Source organism: Myotis lucifugus, unplaced genomic scaffold (genome assembly GCF_000147115.1).
Source record: "Myotis lucifugus unplaced genomic scaffold, Myoluc2.0 scaffold_5, whole genome shotgun sequence".
Taxonomy (NCBI): domain Eukaryota; kingdom Metazoa; phylum Chordata; class Mammalia; order Chiroptera; family Vespertilionidae; genus Myotis; species Myotis lucifugus.
Genome location: NW_005871053.1, coordinates 2,815,266 through 2,841,699, shown reverse-complemented (window position 1 = coordinate 2,841,699; position 26,434 = coordinate 2,815,266). Strand labels below are relative to the sequence as shown.

Here is a 26,434-nt window from a genome sequence, read left to right as displayed (position 1 = left end):
GTTTTTCCTTCCCTGAAAGGGTTCAAAGCACCTGGAGATCTTTTCTTACCTCCGTGCCTCAGTTGTGAGCACTTAAATCCACCAGGGAGGTATTAATAAGGTTGAATTTCAAAGACAAAAGCCTCAACTTCTTTCTCCTTTGATGCTTCTCTATTCCTTAGCAAACTTACTCAGATCTTATCCAGAGACCATTTCCTCACATTAAGGGCACTTTGAGAGGCCTTTGACCTCTCACAAAAATCTATTCCCCCTTTCCCTAAGGCGTTAAGAGCTTGTTTGCACTAGTAAGAGGGAAAACTCAAATATTCAGGGAAATACATATCTGTACAAATACATACAGAGATGTATATCTCCCTGGAATATTGGGATATGTATATGTGTGTATTTATACTATGATGATTCCAGTTATAGCATTATATACCTTTAACACGTTCTCACATCCCACACAGAAGAGGGATATGAAACACAGACCTTATGATTCCTTGCCTCATGATTTTACAAGGAACTGGGCCTTGAATTAAATAGGGATACACAAACCTGGATGAAAGCCGCAAGTCCCGAAATTATTCTGTGGAGAATTTACATGAATGTGAGAATAAACCTAGACACATATGTACATATTATATCATTTGATTACATTTCTGTTTATTCCAAAAATAGTTGTCTAGGAAAGTAAATTCTTTGGGGATGTTTTTTCAAAAGCCATCCTTAAACATGGGTTACAGACTTCTTGTTCCCTTTTCTACCTAAACCAACTGATTTTGTTTGTTTGTTTATTTAGGAAGAGAAGCAAATAAACTGTGACGTAACAGACAGCTCTGGCATAGTAAAAATTGACTGTAATGTTGGTTATATATATATAGATCACCTCTCAAGGGTAAGCATTTAGCATTTATAATTTTTAATACAAAATTTTTCTATTTTTTTCCATGTTTATGATGCATACAAATATATAATTTATTATTATTTGCTTAGGGTAAATAGCTAAGTGATCAAACCAAAACCAACTGGGCTTGAGACCTTTGAGATTGTGTTTATAGTCTTGGCAATGTTCATTGTAAAAGGGGGACGGGGCACGTGAATGTGTCGATCAGAATTCTGCCCCCGTGTCACCCCTCCCCAACACTCCCCCGCCACGCCCCAGGTGGTCCTATCTGCCAGGCATGTTACCTCCGCTATACAGAAAGGTGTTTCTGGCTAGAGTCCCCCCTCAAGTTGTTAAAGCATCTCTGATTCTGTCCGTCTGGACCTGCCTGTCTCTACATTGGGAGGAGGCTTTGTCTCTGAATGTCACTTGTGGAAATGCTGGTGCTTTCAAGTCGCCACAAACCCCAACAGCTTCCCTGTAGCTCGCTGTCCAAATGGGGGGTAGCCTGTGTTTCTAGAACATCGTTTAGACAGCTGGGCATCCCACAGGGTGTAAACTATTAAGAAACATTCAAGTTCAGATGATCAACATGTATTAGATTGTTCTTTAAATGCGCTTTCCTTCTCCGTGTGCAGGTAGATGTGAGCTTTCTGCTGGATGCGAGCTCCCTGAGCAGAGCAGAAGAGGACCTCAACATCACAGTGCATGCCTCCTGGTGGGTTTCACTCTGAGGAATAATGGTGTGGAAGGAAACAGGCCCCTGACATTTTTGGGAGGGGACCTTGGGGAAACGATGGAGTGTCCCATTGTCTGCAGGAGAAAACTTCTTACGTGATCTAAGACACAAACCTTTAACCAGCATAGGAGGAAAAAACAGTGTGAATAATGAAAGCAAATTTCTGCCAACAGACATAAAAATGTCTGTCACATCCACTTTTATCCCCACTCCCCAAAAAGCAGTATTTAAACCCACCTCCAAGTTTATAAGGTATCCATGGTATATAACTAGTTCTCGCTGAAGATGGTGTTTGTACCGGATGCATTCTAACAGGGTGTTTTCTGTTTGTTTCTGTAGCAAAAACGAAGGGGAGATGGACCATCTGAAGCGTAACAAAGTGACTTTGGCAGTACCTCTGAGGTATGAAGTCATGCTCACTGTGCACGGGTAAGTAGATACTGAGGCCTCCTCTAGAGAGGAGAGCTCATTTTAAATCTTGTAGCTGCGTCCATTATTGGTCTAAACCATATTTAAGAGACTTCTTAAAGATTCGATGCTGTTTCTCTTAACAATTACCGCAGCAGTGTAGTCCCTTGCCCAGCTGTTCCTTATTTTACCCCATCATATAACTGTCACTGAGACCACCTCACACGAGTGCCCAGCTGGAGGGGATTTCGTGCTGGAAGAGCCTGGCCAGCCTTGCGAGGGGCGTGTCTGGAGGTCCCCAGCGCAGGCCCAGCCCTGGGAGTTGAGCAGTGCACAGTTTGCTTGATCATACTCAGTGGCTGTGGCAAGTGTGAAGTTTCAAGAATCTCAGGCTTGACCAAACGACTCCTCTCTAGAACCTGTGTAGGAGAGAGCTGTCTGCAGCTCTTTTCTGCTCTTTATGAATCACAGAGTTCCTCACCCACAGCCCCAGAGCCAGCAGTCACTGATTCCTCATAATTCTAGTAATTGTTTCTGTGGTTCTGACTCTGATGCAAGGAAGACATGTATGAAGAAAGAATGAAAGGAGTCTTAAGAAAACCTTTAATGATTTTATTGGAAATTATTTAAGCTATTAATCTTTGTTTAAAAATACATTTGAAAGCAATTGAAGATAAATACAAAATGGACAAGTGAGTTTTTCTTGTTGCTCTAAATATAAACCATCCCCAATAACTTTTAGCCACCCATAGGATGGCATAGAATTATATAAAAATAAACATATCAGTGTCTGAAACTGATGAAATAGGCTAACAGGTTTGTGAAATATAAAAAGCAGGGGGATAAAGGCAGCCGTTTGAGGGGGATGAGGACCTAGAAAGTCAGTGGGAAGCAAAGAGAAGCAGTTGCGCGTTTCTTGGTTTTGAATGGTGTCTTGCCTGCCCTCCTTCATTTTCCTGTAATGAGCATCCTCCCTTTTTTTCATTATCCACATCTTATTATTTTTAGCAAGGACTATTCTGCAACTATTACCCTGCCTACTCTACATTTGAATATTTCTAATTTCTTTCCTGTGTAATGGGTCCCTAATTTGCATTGCCTCATATCTGCTACCAAATATAAGCAACTTGTGGAGTCAGGATTTCCCTAGAAAAGTATTTCTTAAAGTTCACTACTGACCATACATATGTATAATCACAGGTAAAAGAGTAACTACTTTGTGTTCTAACAAAAATTTTACCATACTTATTGCTGCTCAAATTGTTCCCCAGATCTGGGTTCATTACAAATAGCCAGCAGGAATTAGGAGATGGGAAGAAATAACTCAAAAAATAGGTAAGGTAGATTGAAGTATAGGAGCATATTGAAGTCATAGGGAAAGGCTAAGAATTTATATCATATTTGCCAGATTTACATAAATCAGTAGAATAAGCCATAGTGTTGGAAAGAGATACTGTCACCCAAGTCAGAGCACATGGCTTTCTAATTTCATTAACATCTTTACTAAAATTACTATCTTACCAAGAAACCGAAAGTATTTGATTGTGCTTAAGAAAGTGCCTATTGTCTAAATTATAGCATATTTAAGGGATAAGCTGTAATCCAAACTGTAGAGGAAGACTGTTTATAATACCTCATCAAAAGAAAGACCATTAACCAAGTTCGAGTAGACTGTACAAATCTTGAGTGGGGCCATGTGTCTTATGAGTATTGGCCTCCTTGCACCTAGCACAGCCTGGCACCTGGCACACATCCCATATATACTTCATAAATAAATGAATGAATGAGACTGTAACACTGAAAAACACACTAAATTTGAATTTGTTTCTATTAGGTTTATAAATCCAACTTCACTTGTGTATGGATCAAAGGAGGACCATGAGCCCGAAACGTGCATGACAGAGAAAATGAACTTCACTTTCCATGTAAGAAAAGTTGGTTGTGTCGATATTTGTAACAAACTGAAAGAATGGGACTGGTGCATTGCTCGAGAGGACATCGTATCCCTGTGATGTCCCTCAGCCTTGGGCCGGCACAGTTTGGTTGGGATAAGGAAGGAGCTGCCACATGGGTACCCATGCCCTTTCCTCCCACTTTTCTTATCCCTCTTACTCAGGCCCACATCTCCTTACGGTACAGGTGGGAATGAGCTAGTAGGAACAGAGGTAACACTTGAAACTAGCAAAGTTATGGGAGGAAGAGAATCTGCTAGAGGTGCCTAGAAAAAAAAACAACAGGATAGGCCAAGGGAAGGCATGTTTAGGTGCAAATCAGTGAACTCTCATCTTAGTTGAAGCATTTAAAAGCCCTAAAATGACCAAGTAAAGTCAACTCCATTTAGGGTCTGCTTGGTCAGCCTTTCAGGCCATAGATAGGTTACCTGTAGCAAGCGATGTCTCATTTATTCAATAATCTTTTTAAAAGCTAAAGAATAGTGTCATTAACCAGAAATATTAGTATACTAATATAAAGACAACTTAAAAATGTTTATTTACTATCAACTGATATTTTTGGTGCATCATGGATGTTGATGATTAGTAAATAATTGGAAATAATGTCCACAAAATATTTTTTGAACCAGAAGTACTGCCCAAATATCCTTAGAGCTATGTAACAATCTACGGGGTGTGAATCTGGATTTCGGTACATCATGATAGTTTGTAAGGCAATGCTTTTCAAAATGTGCATTCAGAATCACTTGGAGTGCTTGTCCAAAATGCAAATTCCTGGGCCCTGCCCCAGATCTGTGGAAGAAGAATGCCCTTGAAATCCTATTGAGTCTACGTACAGTCGTTTTTGTTATACTAGCACACATCAGTATTGAAAAAATTTAGCCCTCTATTTTGAAGTCCTGTAGGTTTGGTGAATCTGAGTAAGTATGAATACGTTCTTGGAGGTCTAAATGTTACCCGGCAAACAAGGATGGAAGGTATTGTAGGTTAGAATGATTATTTGCAGGCATCGGGAAGACGTGTCTCAAGGTCTGGGCACTGCCTTTGAAACTGCCCCGGGCTTGGATGGCTGAGCAATTACCATATGTCCCCAAGCCAGGGACACTTTCTTCATTTATATCCTACGCATTCAAAACAGTATTGCAAGTCTGTGAGCCATGCTGTTTCATCCAGGTATTGTGGTACATCTCATTTCTGACTTTGTATTGGTTTTACAGTGAAGCTCTCAGGAGGCAATATTTTGGCCCAATTTCCTTTTACAGGGATCTGCAATCCCCAAATTTATCAGCAATAATGAAATATCACTCCCTTATGCATTATTCTTTAAAAACCTATTGAATTTTTTCTAAAACCGAATAACGTACCCCTTTGTGGTTTTCTGAGTGTATCAGCACTATAATAACCCTGAATTAAAATACATTTTATGCACTTACTGCTGACATCCCCTCTGCACAGAGCGGTTTGTGAAAACATCATAGGATTTAAATTAGAATACCTAGGTTTTGTCCCAATTCTTCTCATTTTTATCTTGGGCGCATCGTTGACTAACACCTCATAGCATTTTTTTGAGCTGGCAAATAATTAAATGTTGCCCCATCTGATGGGATAGTGATGAGGACCGATTGGTCACGGCATTTTAGATACAGAATGTGCCATACAAATGTACACTGTTGATGTCTCTTTCTTTAGACTACAAGAAAACATCTGCCTGGACATTCTGTCCTAATTAATAGCCAAAGGAGAGAGCTGGGAGTAAAGACTAAAGGTTGTACTTCTTAGCAAATTTTTTTTAAGTTCTCGCTGTCAACATTCTGTCTCCCTTTGTGGTGTAGCTGCCAACTACAAGTCTCCACCACTAGAAATGTTTCATGAAACAGATGGGCTCGCCTAAGAGCTCATTTATATCTGTACTTACATTTATGAAAACATTTAACAGTTTCATTTTTTTCCCTTCTTACCAGGTTATCAACACAGGCCCTAGCATGGCTCCAAATGTTAGTGTGGAAATAATGGTCCCAAATTCTTTTATCCCCCAAACTGATAAGTTGTTCAACATTTTGGATGTCCAGGTAAAAATCTGTTCCCTCCTTTATTGTAAGTAAGACTGCTGAAATGGGAAATGTCTGTTAACTTCAATCACACTCTCAGCTAGAAATTCACCCTGCATTCATTGAGTACACCTTGAATATTATACATTGCATTAGAACTTCTGCATTTGACGTATACAGTAACAGAATTACACTCTACTATTTCAGTACATTTTTCTTTTGTGATATGGACCTGTGAAGTAATTTGATAGAATTTAACATAAAACTTGAGACCACTTGCTGGGGAACAAAATTTAAGAATTTCAGCCTTTTTTAAAGAAAGAATATTCAAATCACTACTTAAGAATAAGTATTCTTATGTTGTTGATTCCATCAGAATTGCTTTTACTCTCCCAGTTTCAAGACAAGCAATCAATCAATAAGCCTACCAATTGGGTTGAGTTCTAATTTTTTTAAAATCTTACTTGAATCCAAATTTAGATGTTAGGACATAGTGTCTAAAGCCCGAGAAATGTTGAATTTCATGCTAATGCTCAAATGCCCATTTTTTACATTGCCCTAATTTTCTGTAAGTTAAGGCCATTTGATTAGTTGAGGACCTATATCCAACCCTCTAAAATTTTTCTGAGTTTGTGTTTTTGCTGCAGAGATTTAATCTCTCCCAAATATCTGTCAAAAATATTTTCACACTTTCAGAAGTACTTGATATTTTTAGAAAAGGTAATCAAGCAATTGGAACTTCATTTTTATTGGAACTTTTAAAACCATGTAGCTTTTGTTGTTCTTTCCAATATTATAGCACTTTTCTTGCTTCCTATCTTTATAGACTAGTTCAGGAGAATGCCATTTTAAAAATTATCAAAGAATGTGCACATCAGAAAAGAAAAGAGATACAATGGAGGCCCTAAGAGACATATATAAATTCTTTACGAGGACTGATAAGAGGCTATTGGTAAGTTTCAGTTTTTCATTGTTTTTGTTTTCCAACATACAGAACTGAAATGCTTAAAGTCAATGGGTTTGAGCTGTCAGTTGGGTTAGGAGAGAAACAAGGAATATTCTTGCATGTGAGGAACAGACATGATTAGAAATTTGAGATAGACCCAGGGTTAACTATATACATTTTAATTATTTGTCTGACAAATGCCCAATCTGTGCCAGCCAGACATTTCTCCATACCCTCTTAATCTCATTTCACAAAGGCTACTCAAAAGAACTTTGACTCTTTTCAGTTAATTGAATTTATGGGGGGAAAAAAACAAAACAAGCAATCCTAGCATTCAAATTATTCAACTTTTATAATAAACAGAGAACATCCAACTTGGCAAGATTCTGATTAGGAGTCTTTCTTTTTAACATCTATCCCAGACGGTTAGGTTCGTAAGAACACATGCTCCAGTTCAAATACTTTGTTTTATAAAACAAACATTTGTTTAAATTGTTCAAAGTAAGATTTTTAAAATGCCACTAACAAAAACAGATCTTTAATTCCATGTAAATTATTTTAGCCATCTTCTAAAAAATGTTGAAATTTCAATGTAACTTTTTTGGTATTCTTTCAAGTACTGCACAAAAGCTGATCCACATTGTTTGAATTTCTCATGCAATTTTGGAAAAATGGAAAGTGGGAAAGAAGCCAGTGTTCACATTCAGCTGGAAGGCCGGCCATCCATCTTAGAAATGGTAAGTCCATACAGAATCTGCAAACTATATCTAAGTAGGATGGTATATATGGACGCATTCAACAAATAAAATTTAGAGTGAAACTTAACTGTTTCAGTTTTTTTTCTTTATTGATTAAGGTATTACATATGTGTCCTTAGCCCCTATTTACCCCCCCACCACCACTCCCCTGGTGTCTGTGTCCATTGGTTATGCTTATATGCATGCATACAAGTCCTTTGGTGCGGTTGATCTCTCCCCTTTTACTTTAGCTGAATACATTGTCTAAATGACATGGTTTTTAGTAATTAAATAGATAATTAAGATGTTTATTTTAGGAAGTATGTTCAACTATTTATAGACCTTGATTAAATCAAAGAAGTTGACTGCCTTAACATTTTGTATAACCTTAAAGTTCTTTCCAAACTATTTTAAATTATGCTTAAAATCTAATATTGAATAAAGCTAAAATGTAAAATTGTCTTTAAAACACAATAACAAAAAAACTTTTAAAACCTTCAAGAATATATTCTCATCTTCCCCAATGAATGCACATACTTAAACACCTCAATTTTGCATACAATGTCAAAAGTCCTTAGCGTCTGGGGATTCTGGCTTATAAGTCTCTGCATTAAATAGCAAAGCTCTGAGTTCATCAACCTACTGTTGTACCAGATTTTTCCATTACAGTATTAGGTAGACTATGTGTATTCGATCAGAGCAGCACAATGTAGAAAGAAAGAAAAAGAAGCCCAAGTAAAATGAATTTTAGGAAAGGTTTATCAAGTGAAGAAAGTCTTAATTTGGGGTTAAAAATTCAATACTCAGGGGAAAATACACTGCAAACTAACACATAATATTTAAATTATCTGCAAAGTGGCTATGTTTAATAAAAAAAATTTCAACAAGCCCTGACTGGTTTGGCTCAGTGGATAGAGCATCGGCCTGCGAACTGAAGGGTCCCAGGTTCGATTCCGGTCAAGGGCATGTACCTTGGTTGCGGGCACATCCCCAGTAGGAATTGTGCAGGAAGCAGCTGAATCGATGTTTCTCTCTATCCTTCTCCTTCTCCCTTCCTCTCTGTAAAAAATATCAATAAAATACATTTTTAAAAAATTTTTTCAACAAAATGGTGCCATATAAATTTATACCTAGACCATGCCTTTATAATCAAAGAAAGCATTGCAATTAATTACAAATGGTGAAGTAAATTGTGGAACATTAATTATGAAAACTTCTAGATAGTAGGTAAGGATCATGAGAAATTAGTTTTGTTAATATATCTTCATAAAATAAACGAAAGATCTCTATTGATTCATAGTTTTATTAAACAGGATGAGACTTCAGCACTCAAGTTTGAAATAAGAGCGACAGCTTTTCCAGAGCCACATCCAAAAATTATTGAACTAAACAAGGATGACAATGTTGCACACGTAAGTTAAACTGAAACATTAAGACTGTAGGAAAAATAGTATTGCTAAGGTGTTTAGTCAGGAAAATAGATTTTTTTTACTAGATCATGGAGGGCTTGAAATACTTTCCTGAGAGTTGGTATTTTCCACACCTGGAAAGAGGGAATGACAGCTTTTAAAGGAGTTTAGGATGGATTGGAGGAAGAACCACAGAAAAAGTCCATTGTACTTACTGTTTCTGCTGATCAGTTACCAGCATTTCCTATGGTTATATTCGAACCAGCAAGAGAATGGGATGGGTTGTTCTAAATACTATTGGGGATTGAGGAGGGGCTGCAAAGGAAACAAGCAAACTTTTAAACTGGTGCTTCTTTATTTTGGTTAATATGTAGGTTTGGCTCGAAGGACTACATCATCAAAAACCCACACGTCATCTGACCTTAGCAATTATTTCAAGTAGCTTGATACTCGGACTTATTTTACTTTTGTTGATTTCGTATGTTATGTGGAAGGTAAGCCTTTCTTTAATAATTAACCCACTCAAAATGCCACCCTTGACTTTCGTAAAGCCAATTTGTGCCTCCCAAGTGAATATATAGTACTAATTTCACCATATTTCTCCTAACTTCCATATCAGAGTTCGAGAAAAATATGCCTTCTTTAAAGATAACTCATTTTAAAAAAAACATTTGAGAAACACTGCACATTATGTTGAATGTCAATTTTAGGGAGTTTACACCTGCATTAGTAAGTCCTGCAGGAATTGCTCTTTAATCCCATATTTTCCAAATTAATTTTTACTGACTACATGGGACACAGTTTAAGAACTATAGCAGGTCCTCAAATGGTGTCAATTAACTCTTGTTTATATCAATTAGCCTATGAAAAATTTGGTTTTGTTGTATGTTGTTTTACTTAAAGTCATAGAAAGTACCACCGATGTTAACTTGCCATTGACTGTCTAGATATTTTATATGAGTGTAATAACTGCACACTAGTGATTATACACTGATTTTTTTCAGGCTGGCTTCTTTAAAAGACAGTACAAATCCATCCTACAAGAAGAAAACAGAAGAGACAGTTGGAATTACATTAACAGTAAAAGCAATGATGATGATGATTAAAGATTTCTTTTAAATTGAGAAAACTAAGACTCAGGTATATAATAAAGAAATTTAAGACATTGTTTACAAAAAACCATGAACTTTGCTTTGCCCAGAGTTCTTTTATGTACTTTTTACTCATAACCTTGTGACATACTATGTCTTAAGGCAAATGAAAAAGGTATTGTTTCAGTTATTAAATGGATATAAAACACTAAAACATTTAAGATAATCCCTTGAAGATATTTGGAAATAAAAGTGCATCTGAATTAAATCATAAAACTTGATTGAAGAAGTCTTGGACTTCAACATATATGCTTGCTTCAGCAAAATAAATTCCTAATCTTTGAGACTTGTTTGAATTATGTTCTTTAAAAATATTCAGCAGAATTTTTCAAAGAGCTGTTTCCTAATGAATGAAACAGCTCTTTGAAAAAATTCTGCTAAATATTTTTAAAGAAAGTATTTTACCTTTAAGCCCGTTACTTGTAATATATTTCCTATGGGCTTTGATCAACAACCATTCAGCAGTCTATGATTAATGGGCCTGAAGAGCAAACTTCAGACTGAACTTTTATACACTGGTTTGAGCTTAATGGGATGACTTCTGGGTAATTGTTGTTTATACAACTATGGATTTCTTTCTTCTTTCTGTACATACATAACTTTGAAATATACATATATGTTCACATAGGTATAAATCCATAAGTCTCTCCTGTAACAATTTTTTCAAGGGTACCCCAGAGTAAATTTTAAAAATCTATCATTAGTCAATTTTCTTGTTTACAAAACAACAGTACTTAAAATTCTAATTTATATTCTGAAACAGATTGTGAATGTTGCACTTTAACTGGTATATGTAAAATATGAAAACTTTACCTCACAAATAATTTTTTAAAATCAAAGCTCTGTAAAAACAGTGACTAAGGAGAAATCTATCATACTGATACTCTGTAAATAGTAACTGGATATTACCCTTTTCTATTCAAATGTAAGTGTTAAATGCTTATAAGATCAATCTCTTCTGCATGGAAATGGGGAAACATAATTTATAATTTTAAAATAGATTTAGCTTATATCCAGTGAATATAAATATAACATCAAAATTTCCATGGTATATGTTTTAGTGATCAGTGAAACCTTTTAAATTTTTATTGGTTATCTTAGATTCCTTTTTATTATTATATAATTTATATTTTAAAATTTTAAGACATTTAAAGATAATCTTTTGAATTATTTATTCATACATATGAACTAGATGCTGATCTTAGGATATAATTTCATCTGAACTGAGCTAAATCTGTCTTTATATGTATAAGAAGACGGTGGCCAAATTTTGAAAATCTGTTACAAGATGTAATCAAATAGATAAATTAGAAGTCAGTCTTTACTATTATGGGAAATATTTATAGGAAGTCCCTGCCAAAAGCCATCTTCCTCAGACTACCTTGTTGCTGTATAAGTTATCCATCACGAAACCTCCTGTGAACTCTGTGTGCCAATACAATCTGATTACTTTTATAATATTTAAAGTATACTTTTTTGAATAGAAGCCATTCAGGAAAATGTATAGAATCACTGGTGGAAAATGAAGCCCAAATTTAGAATTTCTTTCTCAAGGACGATCCCTGAGGAAACTTAAATTTGGTTCTTTCCTATTCAGAAATGACAGCATTTCAGGTACTATTGAAAACAATGTTATAATGGCCAGAACATATGACTGTCAGGAGCCAGATTCTGCCCGGTTAGATATTTGGCCAGATTCTGCCCGGTTAGATATTTTGCATAGTTTAAAATAAAATTTAATAAACTATGAATTTTAAAACCCTACCACTCTGAAGTAAGAAAATCAACTTGCATTTTCAACTTTCAGAGAATATTCACAAAATTGGTACCATAACAACTTAAAAATAAGGAGAGATTCTTTTGGGGGGAAGTTGTTTAGTTATTAGAGAAATTTTGAAAATAGTAGTTCTATTTCTGGTTAGATTGAGTTGTATAATTTTGAAATTTAACCTCACTGGACAAGTACCTCATTAGGAAAATCAGGGCATTCTTACATGAACTCTGGTCTATTCGTACCAGACTACAGGATATTTAACAGAATTGATGGTCCTGAAAAATGAAAGAATGTAAATTATTTCACTTTGGAATTACATATCTAGGTTAAAAAGTAGATATAAAGACATTCCAAAAAAAACCCAGAATTTAAATATTTTTTGGTATATTCAAACCCTCAATGCTAATTTTTAGCAATGTCAAAAGTAGCAAGCAATTTTAATTTCTTTAAAATATTTTTTTTCCTGTTAGGATATCTGTTTAAAATATGTCCGTTCATATTAAAATTTTAGTTCATATGTTTCTGTTATAAACAATTACATGTTACTTTGGAATCATTCATTTCTTCCATGCTTTCACCATAAAGATTGATAAGTCTTGGGTGTAATCTGCAAAGAATAAAATAATATGTGTAATTGATTATTTTATCAACCTATCATTGTTATTTTTCACACATACACCAATTGAGTACAGTGCTTAATACCGAGTGCAAGTCTAATGATAGCCAACAAAAACATACACATTCATGGCAGAGATGAAATCTAAAGAAACTGGGGCAGGATGTGTAATAAATCAGCACTGAATTAGTATAAAGCTTTCTTGATTAATATTCTCCATTGTTTCTGTAAAATGCAGCCAATTGTACATATAGAGAGCTCACCAGTTGCTCTTGTTACTTAATTAAATGATATGTAAATCACATGGAACTGCTGAGTACGAAGTGTTATATAGTATAAGACTAATGGATTAAATTGTAATAATCTACTCAGATAGTGTCACAAGGTTTAAACTTTTGACTCATGTTTTTCAAATTCAAAATGGAAATTGTAGACATGCATTATCTGTATAGTGTAGACTTATAACCAAAGAAAATGTGTTAACTCTCCATAACAATTGATGAATAAATGTAAAGTCAGACTTAAATGACATATTTATCTGTTTATCCTTCCCTGATTTGCTAATTTAAAAAGAACTCTAGCCAATTGCTTGCTTTGATAGTTACAGGAAGAAAGCTTCCATTATACTAGTAGTTTTGTGTCTACTGGTGGACATAGAAGGCAGTGAAATAATTAGACTTACTTAACGTGGACCTCTGATGTAACTTCCATTAAATCGCCATCTACATTCCAGGGGAAACTGTTTTCTGAAGCAGTTTCATGTGGTTGATCCTCCTCCTCCAGACTGTATGCACTTGTTTTATTCCTTGGATAAACTTTTACTTCTTCAACAGTGTAAGTCTCAACGAATGGAAAATTGAACTAAATAAAACAAATGGACCTAATAGACACTTCTCCAAAGAGGACATACAGATGGCCAATAGACATATGAAAAAAATGTTCAACATCACTAATCATCAAAAAGATGCAAATTAAAAGGACAATGAGGTATCACCTCATCCGCCAGAGTGGCTATCATCAACAAACATCAAGTGCTGGCAAAGATATGGTGAAAAGGGAACCTTGGTACACTGCTGGCAGGAATGCACTGGTATAGCCATTATGGAAAACAGTATGGAGTTCCTCAAAAAATTCAAAATGGATCTGCCATTTGATCAGCAATCCCACTTCTGGAAATATATTCTAAGAATCCTGAAACGCCCATCAGTAGATGAATAGATAAAAAAGCTGTGGTACATTTACACCATGGAATACTCTGCTACAGTAAAAAAGAAGAATCACTTTCCCTTTGAGACCTTGGGAGGGACCTTGAGAGTATTATGCTACGCAAAATAAGCCAGTCAGGGAAAGACAAAGTATCACATGATCTCACTCATATGTGGAATCTAATGAGCAACATAAACTGATAAAATAGATCCAGAGACATAGAAGCATGGAACAGACTGTGGAATCTCAGAGGGAAGGCAGGGGTGAGTGGGTGGGATGAGATCAATCAACGAACTTGTATGCATAGATGCATAACCCATGGACACAGACAATAGGGTGATGAAGGTGGGGGGTGGGAGGGAAAGGGGCTAGAAAGGGTCAATGGGGAGGAAAGGGGACGTATGTAAATGTAATACTTTCAACAATAAAGATTTTTTTTTTAAAGCTGTGGTACATTTACACTATGGAATACTATGTGGCTATAAAAAAGAAGCTCTTACCCTTTGCAACAGCATGGATGGACCTGGAGAGTATTATGCTAAGCAAACTAAGCCAGTTAGAGAAAGACAAATATCACATGATCTCACTCATATACAGAATCTAACGAACAAAATAGGTCCAGAAGTATGGATGCATGGAATAGAATAACAGATCTCGGGAGGGGAGAGGGTGGGAGGGGACAGGAAGAGATTAACCAAAGAACATATATGCATACCAATGGACACAGACAATAGCATGGTGACGGTCTGAGATGGGGCAAAAGGGAGAAAATGGGAGACATCTGTGACACTGTCAGCAATTTAAAAAATGCAAATAATCAGGGTGCTTCCTTTATCCCTAGCTGCTAGTGCACATTAAGAAAGTTCACCGTGCTCTCTTGCAAGTAAATATCAACATGCATGCTTTGAAACGAATTATAGCCAGGGTTCCCCAGTTTCTCTGGAAGAAGGAACCCTTCTTCTGAAGCTTTCCACCTCATTTAGATCTAGCAGCTGGCCAAACTTGTTGGATGACAAAACAGGAAATCTCTATGAAATTGTATACAGTAATGATATTGTAGAATTTCCAAAGACAATCTTTAATACTGGTCTGTTGATACAGAAGATTTATATAATCCACTGACTTGATTAGTAACTTGTCACCTAGTTTAGCTGATATAAAGCGAGGTCTAGTGTAAGTTTCACACTTGGAATTTAAGAAGAATCTAGGCCTAAACTTATGAAGGCAAAAAAAAAAAATCAATCAAATGTTTCACAGGTGTTTGCCTGCTTCATGAACCCACCTTAAAGGTGGCCACAAGTTCCAAGATAATTGTTTAGAATAGTGTAAAGCTACGGTTCTCAACCTGTGGGTCGCAACCCCTTTGGCGATCGAACGACCCTTTCACAGGGGTCGCCTAAGACCATCCTGCATATCAGATATTTACATTACGATTCATAACAGTAGCAACATTACAGTTATGAAGTAGCAACAAAAATAATTTTATGGTTGGGTCACAACATAAGGAACTGTATTTAAAGGGCCAGAAGGTTGAAAACCACTGGACTAAAGTAAACTTCAAATTTCAATTTTTCTTGTTTGCTTAAGGAAACGTGAAAAAATAACCTACTTACTCTAGCAGAAATGCAGAGTAACTACTCATTTATTTCAGTTTTCAGATAAATGACATGAGGCTTATTCTTCATATTATCTATAATGTGGTTCTCAACCTTCCTAATGCCGCGACCCTTTAATACAGTTCCTCATGTTGTGGTGACCCCCAACCATAAAATTATTTTCGTTGCTTCTTCATAACTGTAATTTTGCTACTGTTATGAATCGTAATGTAAATGTCTGATATGCTATGTGTGTTTTCCGATGATCGCGACCCACAGGTTGAGAACCACTGATCTACATGTTCTCTCTTCCTCCTTCCACATTGAAACCTCAATGAGGTACAGAAACTTAAAAGTTGACAGAAAACTGAAATTTTCCAAACACCCTTATTTTACATAGAAAACAGTCCAGTAGATCTCCCAGTTCATCCTGTATCACACACTGGGTTTCAGTGGATTACATTGGGGTGATATGGTGGCATCGGCTGTTCTGATCAGAGGGCCACAAGCAGTTCTCTGAAAATGCTTAAGTCTCTGCATCAGGTTTCCCCTCTCAGGGTACAGCCTTGCAGACATCCTTCATACTGCGCACTTGTAAAAATTTCTCCTTAATCACTGTCTACCTAGTCATTCATTGTAAAAAATGAGTTTGAAATGAGTCATTAATAACTGGCTATTATAAGCTAAACTGTGCCCCTCATAAAGGTATCTAGAAGTCCTAACTCTACTACCTGTGAATGTCATCTTCAGAAATAGGGTCTCTGCAGATGTAATCAGTTAAGATGAGGTCATTGGGATGGGCACTAACCCAGCAGGACTGGTGTCCTTGTAAGAAGAGAAAACTGGGACGCAGAGAGATACCAGGGATGTGCAGACACAGAGGACAGACCATTGCGGACGCAGCCCGAAGGCAGCCCTCTGCAAGCCAATAGGGGCCTCAGGAGACACCCACATTCTGGGGCTTCTCCCATTCAGAATTGTGAAGAAATGAGTTTCTGTGCTTTAGTCTCCCAGTCTGTAATATCCGTATGTCTGCTCTAGCAAACTGATACAATGACAAAAACAGGAATTCTGGGAGAGGATGGTAAAGAGGAGAGGCTTCAGCGGGCAAGGGCCAGAATACAAACGGCCATGTACATGCTGGGGAAATTAGATGTTAGCCTGATGACAATGATAGAGGCATTGTGGAATTAAGCAGAAGAGAAATCAGAAGTGTGTTTTAGAAAAAGCCCCTTAGAAGGAAGTTTGGAAGACAGACAAGACCAGGGAAAAGGAAGACCAGAAAGAAGGCTATTAGAAGCAAGAAGGCATGAGTTTTGAAGTAAGGAGAAGGATCAATTTCAGAAACATTTAAGAGGGGAACAAACAGACCTGCTTGGGGATGGGTTGTGAGGAATGAGGAAGACAAAGGAGTGAGAGCAACTCCAGGATGGGTGGAGTGATGCCATTGACCTGTGTCGGGAACCATGGAAGGAGCACCTTTAGGGGAAAAGACAGTAAGGTCAGCTATGGACACAAGATGCCTGTGAGTTTTATAACCGCAGCACAGAGGAAACCACAGTGGTCCTGCAGATCAGAAGAGAAGACAGAACTCTTGAAAGTGGGCAACACTCAGATAGTTCAAAACAGGGGGCCATGTGATCACCCAGGAGGAGGTGTCATGAGAAGACAAGGAGGCTACCAACAAATCCCTCGGGGAAACTCTAGCATTTAAGGGTTTTAAACTCCCTCCCCAAAACGATGGCCAATGTGAATGTAGAAATGCATGGGCAGTAGAAACTGTCCAGATATAGGATGGAGTCGAAAGAACCTTAAATGGAATTTTTACCTTCCATGGCCTGTACACAGAGATGGGGAGGTAGGATGTGTCACACTGCAAATGATGGTTTTCAATATGCCCTACAATTGTTAATGTTTGTGAACATTCAGTTCAACCTAAAGATGGTTCACTACTTCTCATTCTGAAAAGCATCCCTAGTATGTAATTTTAACCTTAACTTACTTCATCATTTCAATATAACACTAAATTTTCTATTTTCTTTTTGCACAAAAACCCAAACAAGCCAACAAGACACAAATACATAACCACCAAGCCATAGCTCAAAAAAGGCCAATCTATATTAGTACTGGTGGATGCTTTTTAAAATTTGGAGGAAGTACAGGTTGAAAAAAAATTAATGTATTCGAAAGAAAATAAAGCCTTCTTATGAGGCAAGACTTGATGTCAACTCTTGCAACATATCACTGTCCGTGCTTAATAACTTTGCATATAAGTAACAAAAAGAATTTACTATACCTGATTTTTAACACTGGCGTATCTTTTCAGGTGTTTTATAAATTCCGGTCGAGAAGTGTTCCGTGCAATTATAAGAGCCATACTTCCATTATTTAATCTGAAATTAAATATTTGTATTTGACATTAAGTTTATTAAGAGATTACATCAGAATTACTCTATATCAATATTTCTAAAATATGTAACGTTTACTAGAAGTTTTAGGCAAGAGAGATAAATCATCATCATATTAAATTTATTTAAAATTCTTAAATCATATTTTGCTGTTATTTTTTAAATGACACAGCCTTTCAAAAATGCTTTTATTAAACAATTGCCTTCTTCTCAGCAAGCTCTTCAGTTCGGGGCTTTTTATAAAATGAACCATTATGCACCCTATCCATATATCAAGATATAATTTAAAATCCAATGTATTTACTTAAGGATTCTACATGTTTTTTAAAGATGTATTATAAAATAGTTATAGTACCAGTGGTATAACAAACAGCTCAACACTTTCTAAAATCTAACGTTGATTTAAATATTTATTTATGGGCAGGTCTAAGTGACACAGGAAACTAAATCAAACTGGCCCTTGGGTGGATGACACGAAATGAACAAATGCTGCCACACATGTTCGGTTAAATGACCGAGCATTTTAATCTTGCATAGCTGTTTGGTTCAATATAAAAGAGACTGTAAATTTAGCATGTGTGATTCAATGCCAAAAGAGCCACTCACATATGTATGTAGCTTTCGAAGGTCACTTGCAGAAATACATGTGAATGACTTCTAGCCCAATTTCAGTGGAAATACAAAGTTATTCCAGGAATAACAACAACAAAAAAGAGCTCTTTAAATCTATGGACGCTCAGGTTAGAGCTATATGGAACGTTGGAGATTATCCATCATTCACTCAGTTTATGTAGAAGGAAAAGAAGAGCCCAAGCTTAAGTGATTTGTTCAGAGGCACACAAAGAAAAAATGATCACAGAACCAGAGCTCTTAATTCTCAGAGCTCAATGCTTCGACTTGTCATGCCATCTCTTCCCAACTGAAAATAAACAACACTGAAACAGTATTTTTTAATGTGCTTAATTTTTACTCATAATCATTCTAGTTAAATATTTTGGAGGGAAGTTGAAACTAATCATTATAATAATGTTATAGATGGCCAAGTACATTAGTCATTCTTTTATTCCACCTCCAGGGAAAATCTAGATTTGACTACATTATACAACATTCATGATCTTTTCTTCTATGCTCTAAGGAAAAGGGAGAGAAATTTTCATACCAATAATGGACAACCACTGAAAAGAATGTGTAAGAGATGGAATATCTATATCTTATGGATGAAACAATATATAAAATGTCTCATGGTATTTTATATAAAATGTGGGTAGTAGATTTTTATTCATATGTACCATTATTCACATTAAGTGTAACAAAAATGTTTCTTTTGATTAAAGGTATCAAATATACACAAATACATGCTTTTCATGCTACGGGTATTTGTGTCTGCACTAAAATTGGAAACCAGAATTAAATATAATATTCTCAACAACCAGTAAATAAACCTAAATAAATAAAGCAAATCATGTCAATAAAACCCAAGGAATATTTTACCCTCAGTGATATTTAAAAAATCAAAGTAACTGTCTGATCATGATCATTTTTTCCAGTTTAATAGCTGTTCTGAACCTACTCTGAGGACAAATTCCTGAAAATCTCTAATATTAAACAGTCAAGGACAGAATACCTCTTCATAATATTCTAGCTAGTCAACTTTTGGGACAAGGAGGGGCAGGTATTCTGAAAGAAAATTTTGGTTTATAGGAAAGTATTAATGATTCAATAAAAACACTTACTAACCTGGTATCAGGTGCCAAGCCTCTAGGTGCCACTGAACACAGGCAAGGAATTGCCATAATGCTGACATTCAAGAACTGACCCTGGATCATTTGCCACTGATCACTGCAGTCTAAAGATAGGAAAGTGACAGTTACCTTCCCTCACCACAGCAAAATGGCACTAGAACCTGGGTCAGTTCTCAAGGAGATACTTCTAGACTCACCAGATTTGGGAGATCCCTGTGCCCTCCTAAAAATAAGAAAACAAAGGGAAAAAATAATGACAAAAATAACACCTATTAAATATGAGAAAATTACAGACTCCTACATTATATATATTAAATGTTTTCTTATATTAGACAGTAAGTAAAAATATGTGAATAATTCCATTACTAAATTATATTGCATTGATTCATTTCTAGGTAGCATCACCAGTAAAAATGATTTTCATTTTTTAAGAATACAGCACTTCCTTTGTGTGACTTTGATTAATATTTGTACTCCACACCCAACAAACTCTCATGATGACAAAAACTATGGGTTTTGTTTATTTGTCTATTTTTTTGGCTCATGTATCCAACGTGCTTGGAATATATTAGGCACTCAATAAACAGCTGTTGGGTGGATGGATGGAATGAATTAATGGTTGTATCTGGAGACAGAAACCAGACTACATGGCCTACTAGAATCTGTAAGACTCCATGAGTCTATATTATTCACTAGTATGTTAGAAAAGCAACCAAAGATCACAATCTAACCATCTGTTTATATCAAACTATTTTTGCTTTAAAGAAAGATACAGATGTAGATGTTGCTTTGAGCTTTCTACCTACCTTTCCTGTAAATCTGGAGAGCTGTTAAATGGTAAAAATGATATTTCACAGTCCTCTGGCCTAAAATAAAATAAAACTTGTTATTAACACTCACTGATTCTGAGATAAAAGATTCTTGGTTTAAGAAAAAAAAGACTTACTTAAGTTTTGCCAGGGCCTTAATTACAGCAAAATCCCTCCGTTGGGTAGGGGACATCCATCGATGTTTTTCTGCCAGAGCCAAAGTCCTCCCACCAAAGCCAAACATGGCCGAGAACCCAAAGCGAAGAAGCTTGCCAGTGGTGCTGAAGGTGCAGACATCGACCGGTTGTATGTGCCCTTGAATATTATATTAAATATTACTCAACTGTGCAAGAGTGCCAGTTGTCAAAATGGCAAACACAGAAGAGCACATTTATTTACTTTCAGATCTCAAGCTACTTTATACCATAATGAATATCTTTGCTTTCTCTCCATCTTTACCTACAACTACTGGAATTGCCATTTGAATCTTTTTCAGGTTCTAAGGAAAGAAACACAAAGCAGTAGATTTTGCAGCTTATAGCTATTTCATATAAAGCATGGTTAGGATGTGTGAAAAGTAAACAGATTTAGCAGCAGTTTTGCATTGCATTTATCTGAGTGTATATGTTTTCCATCAATTGGGATAATAAAAGGTCGAGTAGATGTACAGTGGCTGAAAAGTGTTATCATGTACTTTTTTTTCCTTTCTTTTAATAACATAATCCTAGCCCTAGAGTCTTGGTACAGTCCAGCAATAGTATCTGATATACTGGAATAGAGTGCATGGATTTTCTTGACATGGTTATAAAATCATGATCTTACACATCATTACAATGTATTTTTTCTATCACTATTATAGCAAACTTTACTTACTGCTCTTTATAGCATCTCTATTCTGAAAAGATAGGCAGTCCAGAGAAGTGTTGCCTAATTGACCTTTGGGTTTTAATTCAACATTTCTCTGCTTTAAGAGACAAAGAACCTGTCTTCTTCAGGCAAGTTTGACAGGAATAAAATAACCTCCCTTATAGTAATATAGAACCTTGCTTATAAAACTCACTCCTTTGAAATAATTCTTACCCATTATAATGTGCAGAGTTGCAGTTACCACGTGAGGGATCCCATGGAGAGAATGTGCCAGTACGTTGGTAGAGCCTGCCAAATCAATTTTAAAACATGTACAGTCAATGTAGCCTAGGTTACAAACCAACCACTTGCTCTTTGTGCAGATGTCATTATGTAATATTCAGATGATAAATGGAAATTTGTTTCCATTCACAGCTCAGATGCACATCAAATGGTTACTGAATGATTCTTTAATCTTCAAACAACTTAAAGATTAGAAAATCGTTTATAGTATCTCCTTACTTACAGCTTTTTCCATCATGAATGTCTATTTTCTACCCAAAACTACTAGCTATATCAAAGTCTACTCCATCCAGCTTTAACAAATGGGCTTCTAACTTCTACACCAAAAGGAGCACCAACAGCAAAAGGGTGTTTCTGGAGAGCAGAGACAAATGCATAAATACATAAAATATAAAAGTCCCAACAGCAGCGAAGAAAAGCACACACGATCACTACGAAGTCCAAGGGCATGCTGTAAGTACATGTGATGCATCTCAGAGATAAGCTCTCACCCAAACAGGGATTCTCCTTTGTCTGACAAATGGTATCCTAGATGAAGAAAATGTTTAATTCCATGGTATTTGCCATGGTATGAAAATCTGTATTGAGACATTATAGATTTCTGATTTTCATGATCATTAAGATAATTTAAAATCCACATGAATTTTTCTTACCTTCAGAAGGAAAGAGCTCCCTCAAGTCAGGCCCCTAGAGCATTTATGTCTCTGAGATCCTGGGGTAAAGGTCTGCTTTTGAAGGGGGAAATACCAGCTAGTCCCTGCCATTCCCACGAGGCAAAAAGCATTTAAACTTAAGAAGCTACAATTTTTCTTTAATTAAAGAATATGAGGAAGAAATCCTGTAACAGCCGAGGGCTGTGGAAACATGGATGTGCTATGTTCCTCGGCTTTCAAGGCAAAGGTTTGTCCCTGGATTTATGAATCAGAAATATTCCTGTGTGGTCTCCTGTTAATCTCTCCAATTTGCGTCACTTTGAACTTATGTGTGCTTGGGTTGCTCAGTTGGAAAAGCTGAGGTAACAAACCGTCATTAAAATAATAATCATCATTAGGAATCTATCTAATCATTAATGATTTCCAGACCTCTAGTAACACCAATGCAAAGAGAACTCCACCTTAACCAACTGGTAGATTGGCTCCAATTGCTTGAGCAAAAGGCAAGTTATGCTGTGACCCTTGTTACTCAGAATATGGCCCAGGGTCCAGCAGCAACTGACAATACCAGGGTGCTTAGTAAGACCTACTCTCAGGCCCTACTCAGAGTCTGCGTTGTACAGGACCTCGGGTAACGTGCGTACACATTAACCTGGACAGGCACTCCTAGAAGGCATGGTCCAGGGAGCAGCAGCATGGACACTACTTGGGAGCTTCTTAAAAAGGCAAACTTCTGGGTTCCACCTACAACCCATGGGAGTGGAATGTCTGGGAGTGAGGCCCAGGGAGGTATCCCTGTGTTGGCAAGTTCTCAAGTTGATTTGTATGCCCCCTAAGGTTTGAGAACAAGTGGTCCAGAAACCTGTTACTCAGTGGACCTCTACCCAGGAGTCAAATACCTAGTCCTCTTTAATAATCCTGTGACCCTCACCGCCTGCCTTTTCGCCATCTAATCGCTAATGAATCTGGACTGGGGGCAGGGAGGGGAGGGAATAGATCAGTCTATTTTGCTTCCCAATCAGATTTATGGTGAAGATTTTGGAGGAGGCCACATAATTAGAGGGAGATATTTAGGATTATCAATGGATTACAGTACTCCATGAAACACATTTCCTCCATTACCATGGTTAATTAGGAATGGCCATAAACGCATTCCTCTAGAAAGGTTATTAAAAAGCATAATGTACTGTTGTCATGTGCAATAGAGAATGACACATATCATGACTCAAGAAAATACAGCCTGTTTATTCCCTGTGAGTTTGAAGTATGCTAAGCATGCCCAAGCACAACTGTTTTTAGAATGCTAGAGATCACTATTTTTATTTCTATGATTCTAAGGCTTTTCAACTTTGCAACTTTCCCTTAATTCCATAGAACTTGGCAGTGATGACAGGCATGACCAGAAGTCAGAAAATTATTTGTCATCTTCTACTCTAATTAACCTGGACCTTAATCCTTAAGATGGTGTTTTAGGCTCTACATTAAAAAGAAATAATATTGTAGTAATTATGCATGGAAATATCAGGGGAACACTTTGTAAAGTATACAATTGTCTAACCACTACGCTGTACACCTGAAACTAATACAAAATAATACTGAATGTGAACTGTAGTTGAAAAAATATTTTTTAAAATTAAAAAATAGCCCTGGCCAGATGCTGGTTGTAGCATCCTCCTGTACACTGAAAGGTCACAGGTTCAATTCCTGATCAGGGCACATAGCCAGATTGGGTATTGGTTCCCTGGTCAGAGTGTGTATGGGAGGCAACTGATCGATATTTCTCTCTCACATCGATGTTTCTCTCCCTCTCTCCCTCTCTCCCTCTTCCTCTCTCTCTAAAATCAATAACAACATATCCTTGAGTGAGGATTTAAAAAAATTAAAAATAAATAAATGAAGTCCATGGGGGTGGGGAGGGAGGTGTTCATGAGGAAAGTGGGTGCAAAATTGTAAAACTCTAGACTGCTCTATATTTTTATTTGGATAATCTACAAGATAGAGGACAGTGAGCTGACACAAAATGTGACTCATCTGAAAAGATGTCTACCTGCTAAAAGAACATGCTGCTCACATAAATAGCAACTATGTAATTTTAGCATCCGCACAAAAAGTATAAATGATCTACCTCAAGGTAAACATTTTAATTAGCCTGAAAAGTTCTTTTTCTTAACGTTACCAGCAACTCGGCTCACTCACCACTACCTCCCCAAACCTGTTAAAATGCGCACGCTACAGAGTAAGGACAGACGTAGGAGTCCATGTAGAGCATGACTGATGGAAGCTCCAGGCAGAAGCCAAGGAGGCAAAAAGAAAAAAAGGAAAAAAATTGTCCTTGGAAGTGCAAGCACTTCTGCAGAACAATTAACTTAATTAACCAGACACCATGAATATTCATAAGGCCGTTAATGTCTCCCACATCTAAACAGATAAATGTGATGTAATGACTTCCTAGTCAAGCATATCTAAAATTCTCAGGAAAGCTGCACCTACACGTTGGTTCCATGCCCGAAATATCGTAGAAATTAACAGTCCCTTGGCAATACTTAATTTTCCTCAAATTAATTGGAAAGCATGAATTTATTTATGTGAATTCTATAGGAAGATATGGTTTGCAGCCATCAGTATGTGGATCGAGCCTTGTTTTACAACTGGATTGCTTTTTTTATTTTTATGTCCTCTCAAGCTTTTTTCTCTATCCTCTCCCCCACCTCACACAGGCACACCCTTTAATCCAAATCTCTCCCTAATAGTTCCTTAGCACCAGTTCCCATAGCAACAAACACCATTGCTAATGGCCAGCAGTTCAAATACAGGCTTCCCCACATCTGATCCATCTGAGTCTGACCGTAATTCAGCAGCTTAGTCTGTTGGCTCAGTGTAGTCATTTACTAAACACCCTCCCTCTGGGTGTCTCTCTCCAGGAGGCAAATGGCTTCGAAGGCAAACGGTCTTCTGTGTTCAGCTTGCAAACTTCCTGCCTAGCTCCTGCTCTTCTGCTGCCAAAGCCCCGGGTAGGCATAGAGTCCTCACATTAAACACGTCCTAACATGCCTTCCTCCTCCTGTTACCTGGGATCCATACGCTGCAAGTCCCGGACAATGACCAGCGTTTGGGAAACGGGCTGTCTCTTCTAAACAATGAGTATTTAGATGACATTTCTACATGGCCACTGTATACAAAAAGTGCTTTCAGAATCAGATATGCTTAAAAAGAGTGATGATGGAACTTGGTGCTACTCCTTTATAAAATCTGACTTACATGTTTCAAAAAATAAGCATAGCCACCAATTTTTCTAACCAACGATTCACTTTCTGTCAAATGCACAGCTGTGGGGAGGCCCATCTTCCCACTTCTGATTCTCAGGAACCAAAGAGTGACCTCATGAGGGACAGTACCAAGGAAGAAAAACAGTGACCTGTGCAGGGCCCCTCTGCCTGGAAAAGTTCCACCATTCTAGACAGCTACTAAAGCAACACAAAAAGGTCAAAGTGACCGGCCTCAAATGCATCTTTTTTTTTTTTTTTCTAAATTGAGGTTTTGTTCTCTTTTTCTTAAAGACTACCACAGGTTTTTCTCTATACGCTTAAAATTATCAGGGTATATCCAAGTAGCCTTTTAAATTCTTGTTTGTATAACAGACTTCATACTCTAAAAGGACATTTAAATATATTTTGTTCTTTGTCAATTAATGCTGAATATACTGAAATCTATACTACTTGAATGTGATTATCAAATGGATTGATTTTTCTCAATCATGTACATTATTTCTGTTTTCATAGGAAAGAACAATTGTTTCTGCTTTTCTTTAGAGAAATGTGTGATTTTTTAAAAATAAAAAGAAATAATCACTTTCCTTCACTATTGTATGTTTAAATAATATTTTTGAAGGAGTAACTCATATAACATCATAACCTCGCAAAAGACGTTTCCTCCCTTCTGGATCCCTGTGTGCTCCTCTCCTCTGGATCCCTGTGCTCTCCTCTATCCTGGGTCCCTGTGCGCTCCTCCCTTCTGGATCCCTGTGTGCTCCTCTCCTCTGGATCCCTGTGCGCTCCTCCCTTCTGGATCCCTGTGTGCTCCTCTCTTCTGGATCCCTGTGCTCTCCTCTCTCCTGGGTCCCTGTGCGCTCCTCCCTTCTGGATCCCTGTGCGCTCCTCTCCTCTGGATCCCTGTGCGCTCCTCCCTTCTGGATAGCTGTGCTCTCCTCCCATCTAGATCCCTGTGCGC

General features: G+C 37.1%; 2 protein-coding genes across 2 annotated transcripts in view; one reads left to right on the top strand and one right to left on the bottom strand.

The window, feature by feature from the left end:
• Positions 1–14,072, top strand: part of ITGA4 (integrin subunit alpha 4) — an 81,132-nt gene extending 67,060 nt beyond the window's left edge. The window contains exons 19-29 of the mRNA XM_006083253.3: positions 782–877; positions 1,504–1,583; positions 1,944–2,033; positions 3,847–3,937; positions 5,926–6,033; positions 6,839–6,964; positions 7,576–7,695; positions 9,009–9,107; positions 9,479–9,598; positions 10,109–10,244; positions 13,479–14,072. Coding sequence (XP_006083315.1) covers positions 782–877; positions 1,504–1,583; positions 1,944–2,033; positions 3,847–3,937; positions 5,926–6,033; positions 6,839–6,964; positions 7,576–7,695; positions 9,009–9,107; positions 9,479–9,598; positions 10,109–10,210 — 1,032 coding nt within the window. The 3' untranslated portion in view covers positions 10,211–10,244; positions 13,479–14,072. The remainder of the gene's footprint in view (positions 1–781; positions 878–1,503; positions 1,584–1,943; positions 2,034–3,846; positions 3,938–5,925; positions 6,034–6,838; positions 6,965–7,575; positions 7,696–9,008; positions 9,108–9,478; positions 9,599–10,108; positions 10,245–13,478) is intronic.
• Positions 11,957–26,434, bottom strand: part of CERKL (ceramide kinase like) — a 91,647-nt gene continuing 77,169 nt past the window's right edge. The window contains 8 exon segments of the mRNA XM_006083042.3: positions 11,957–12,636; positions 13,328–13,506; positions 17,743–17,839; positions 19,592–19,700; positions 19,794–19,819; positions 20,403–20,462; positions 20,543–20,720; positions 21,486–21,560. Of these exon segments, the coding sequence (XP_006083104.1) occupies positions 12,555–12,636; positions 13,328–13,506; positions 17,743–17,839; positions 19,592–19,700; positions 19,794–19,819; positions 20,403–20,462; positions 20,543–20,720; positions 21,486–21,560 (806 nt within the window). The 3' untranslated portion in view covers positions 11,957–12,554.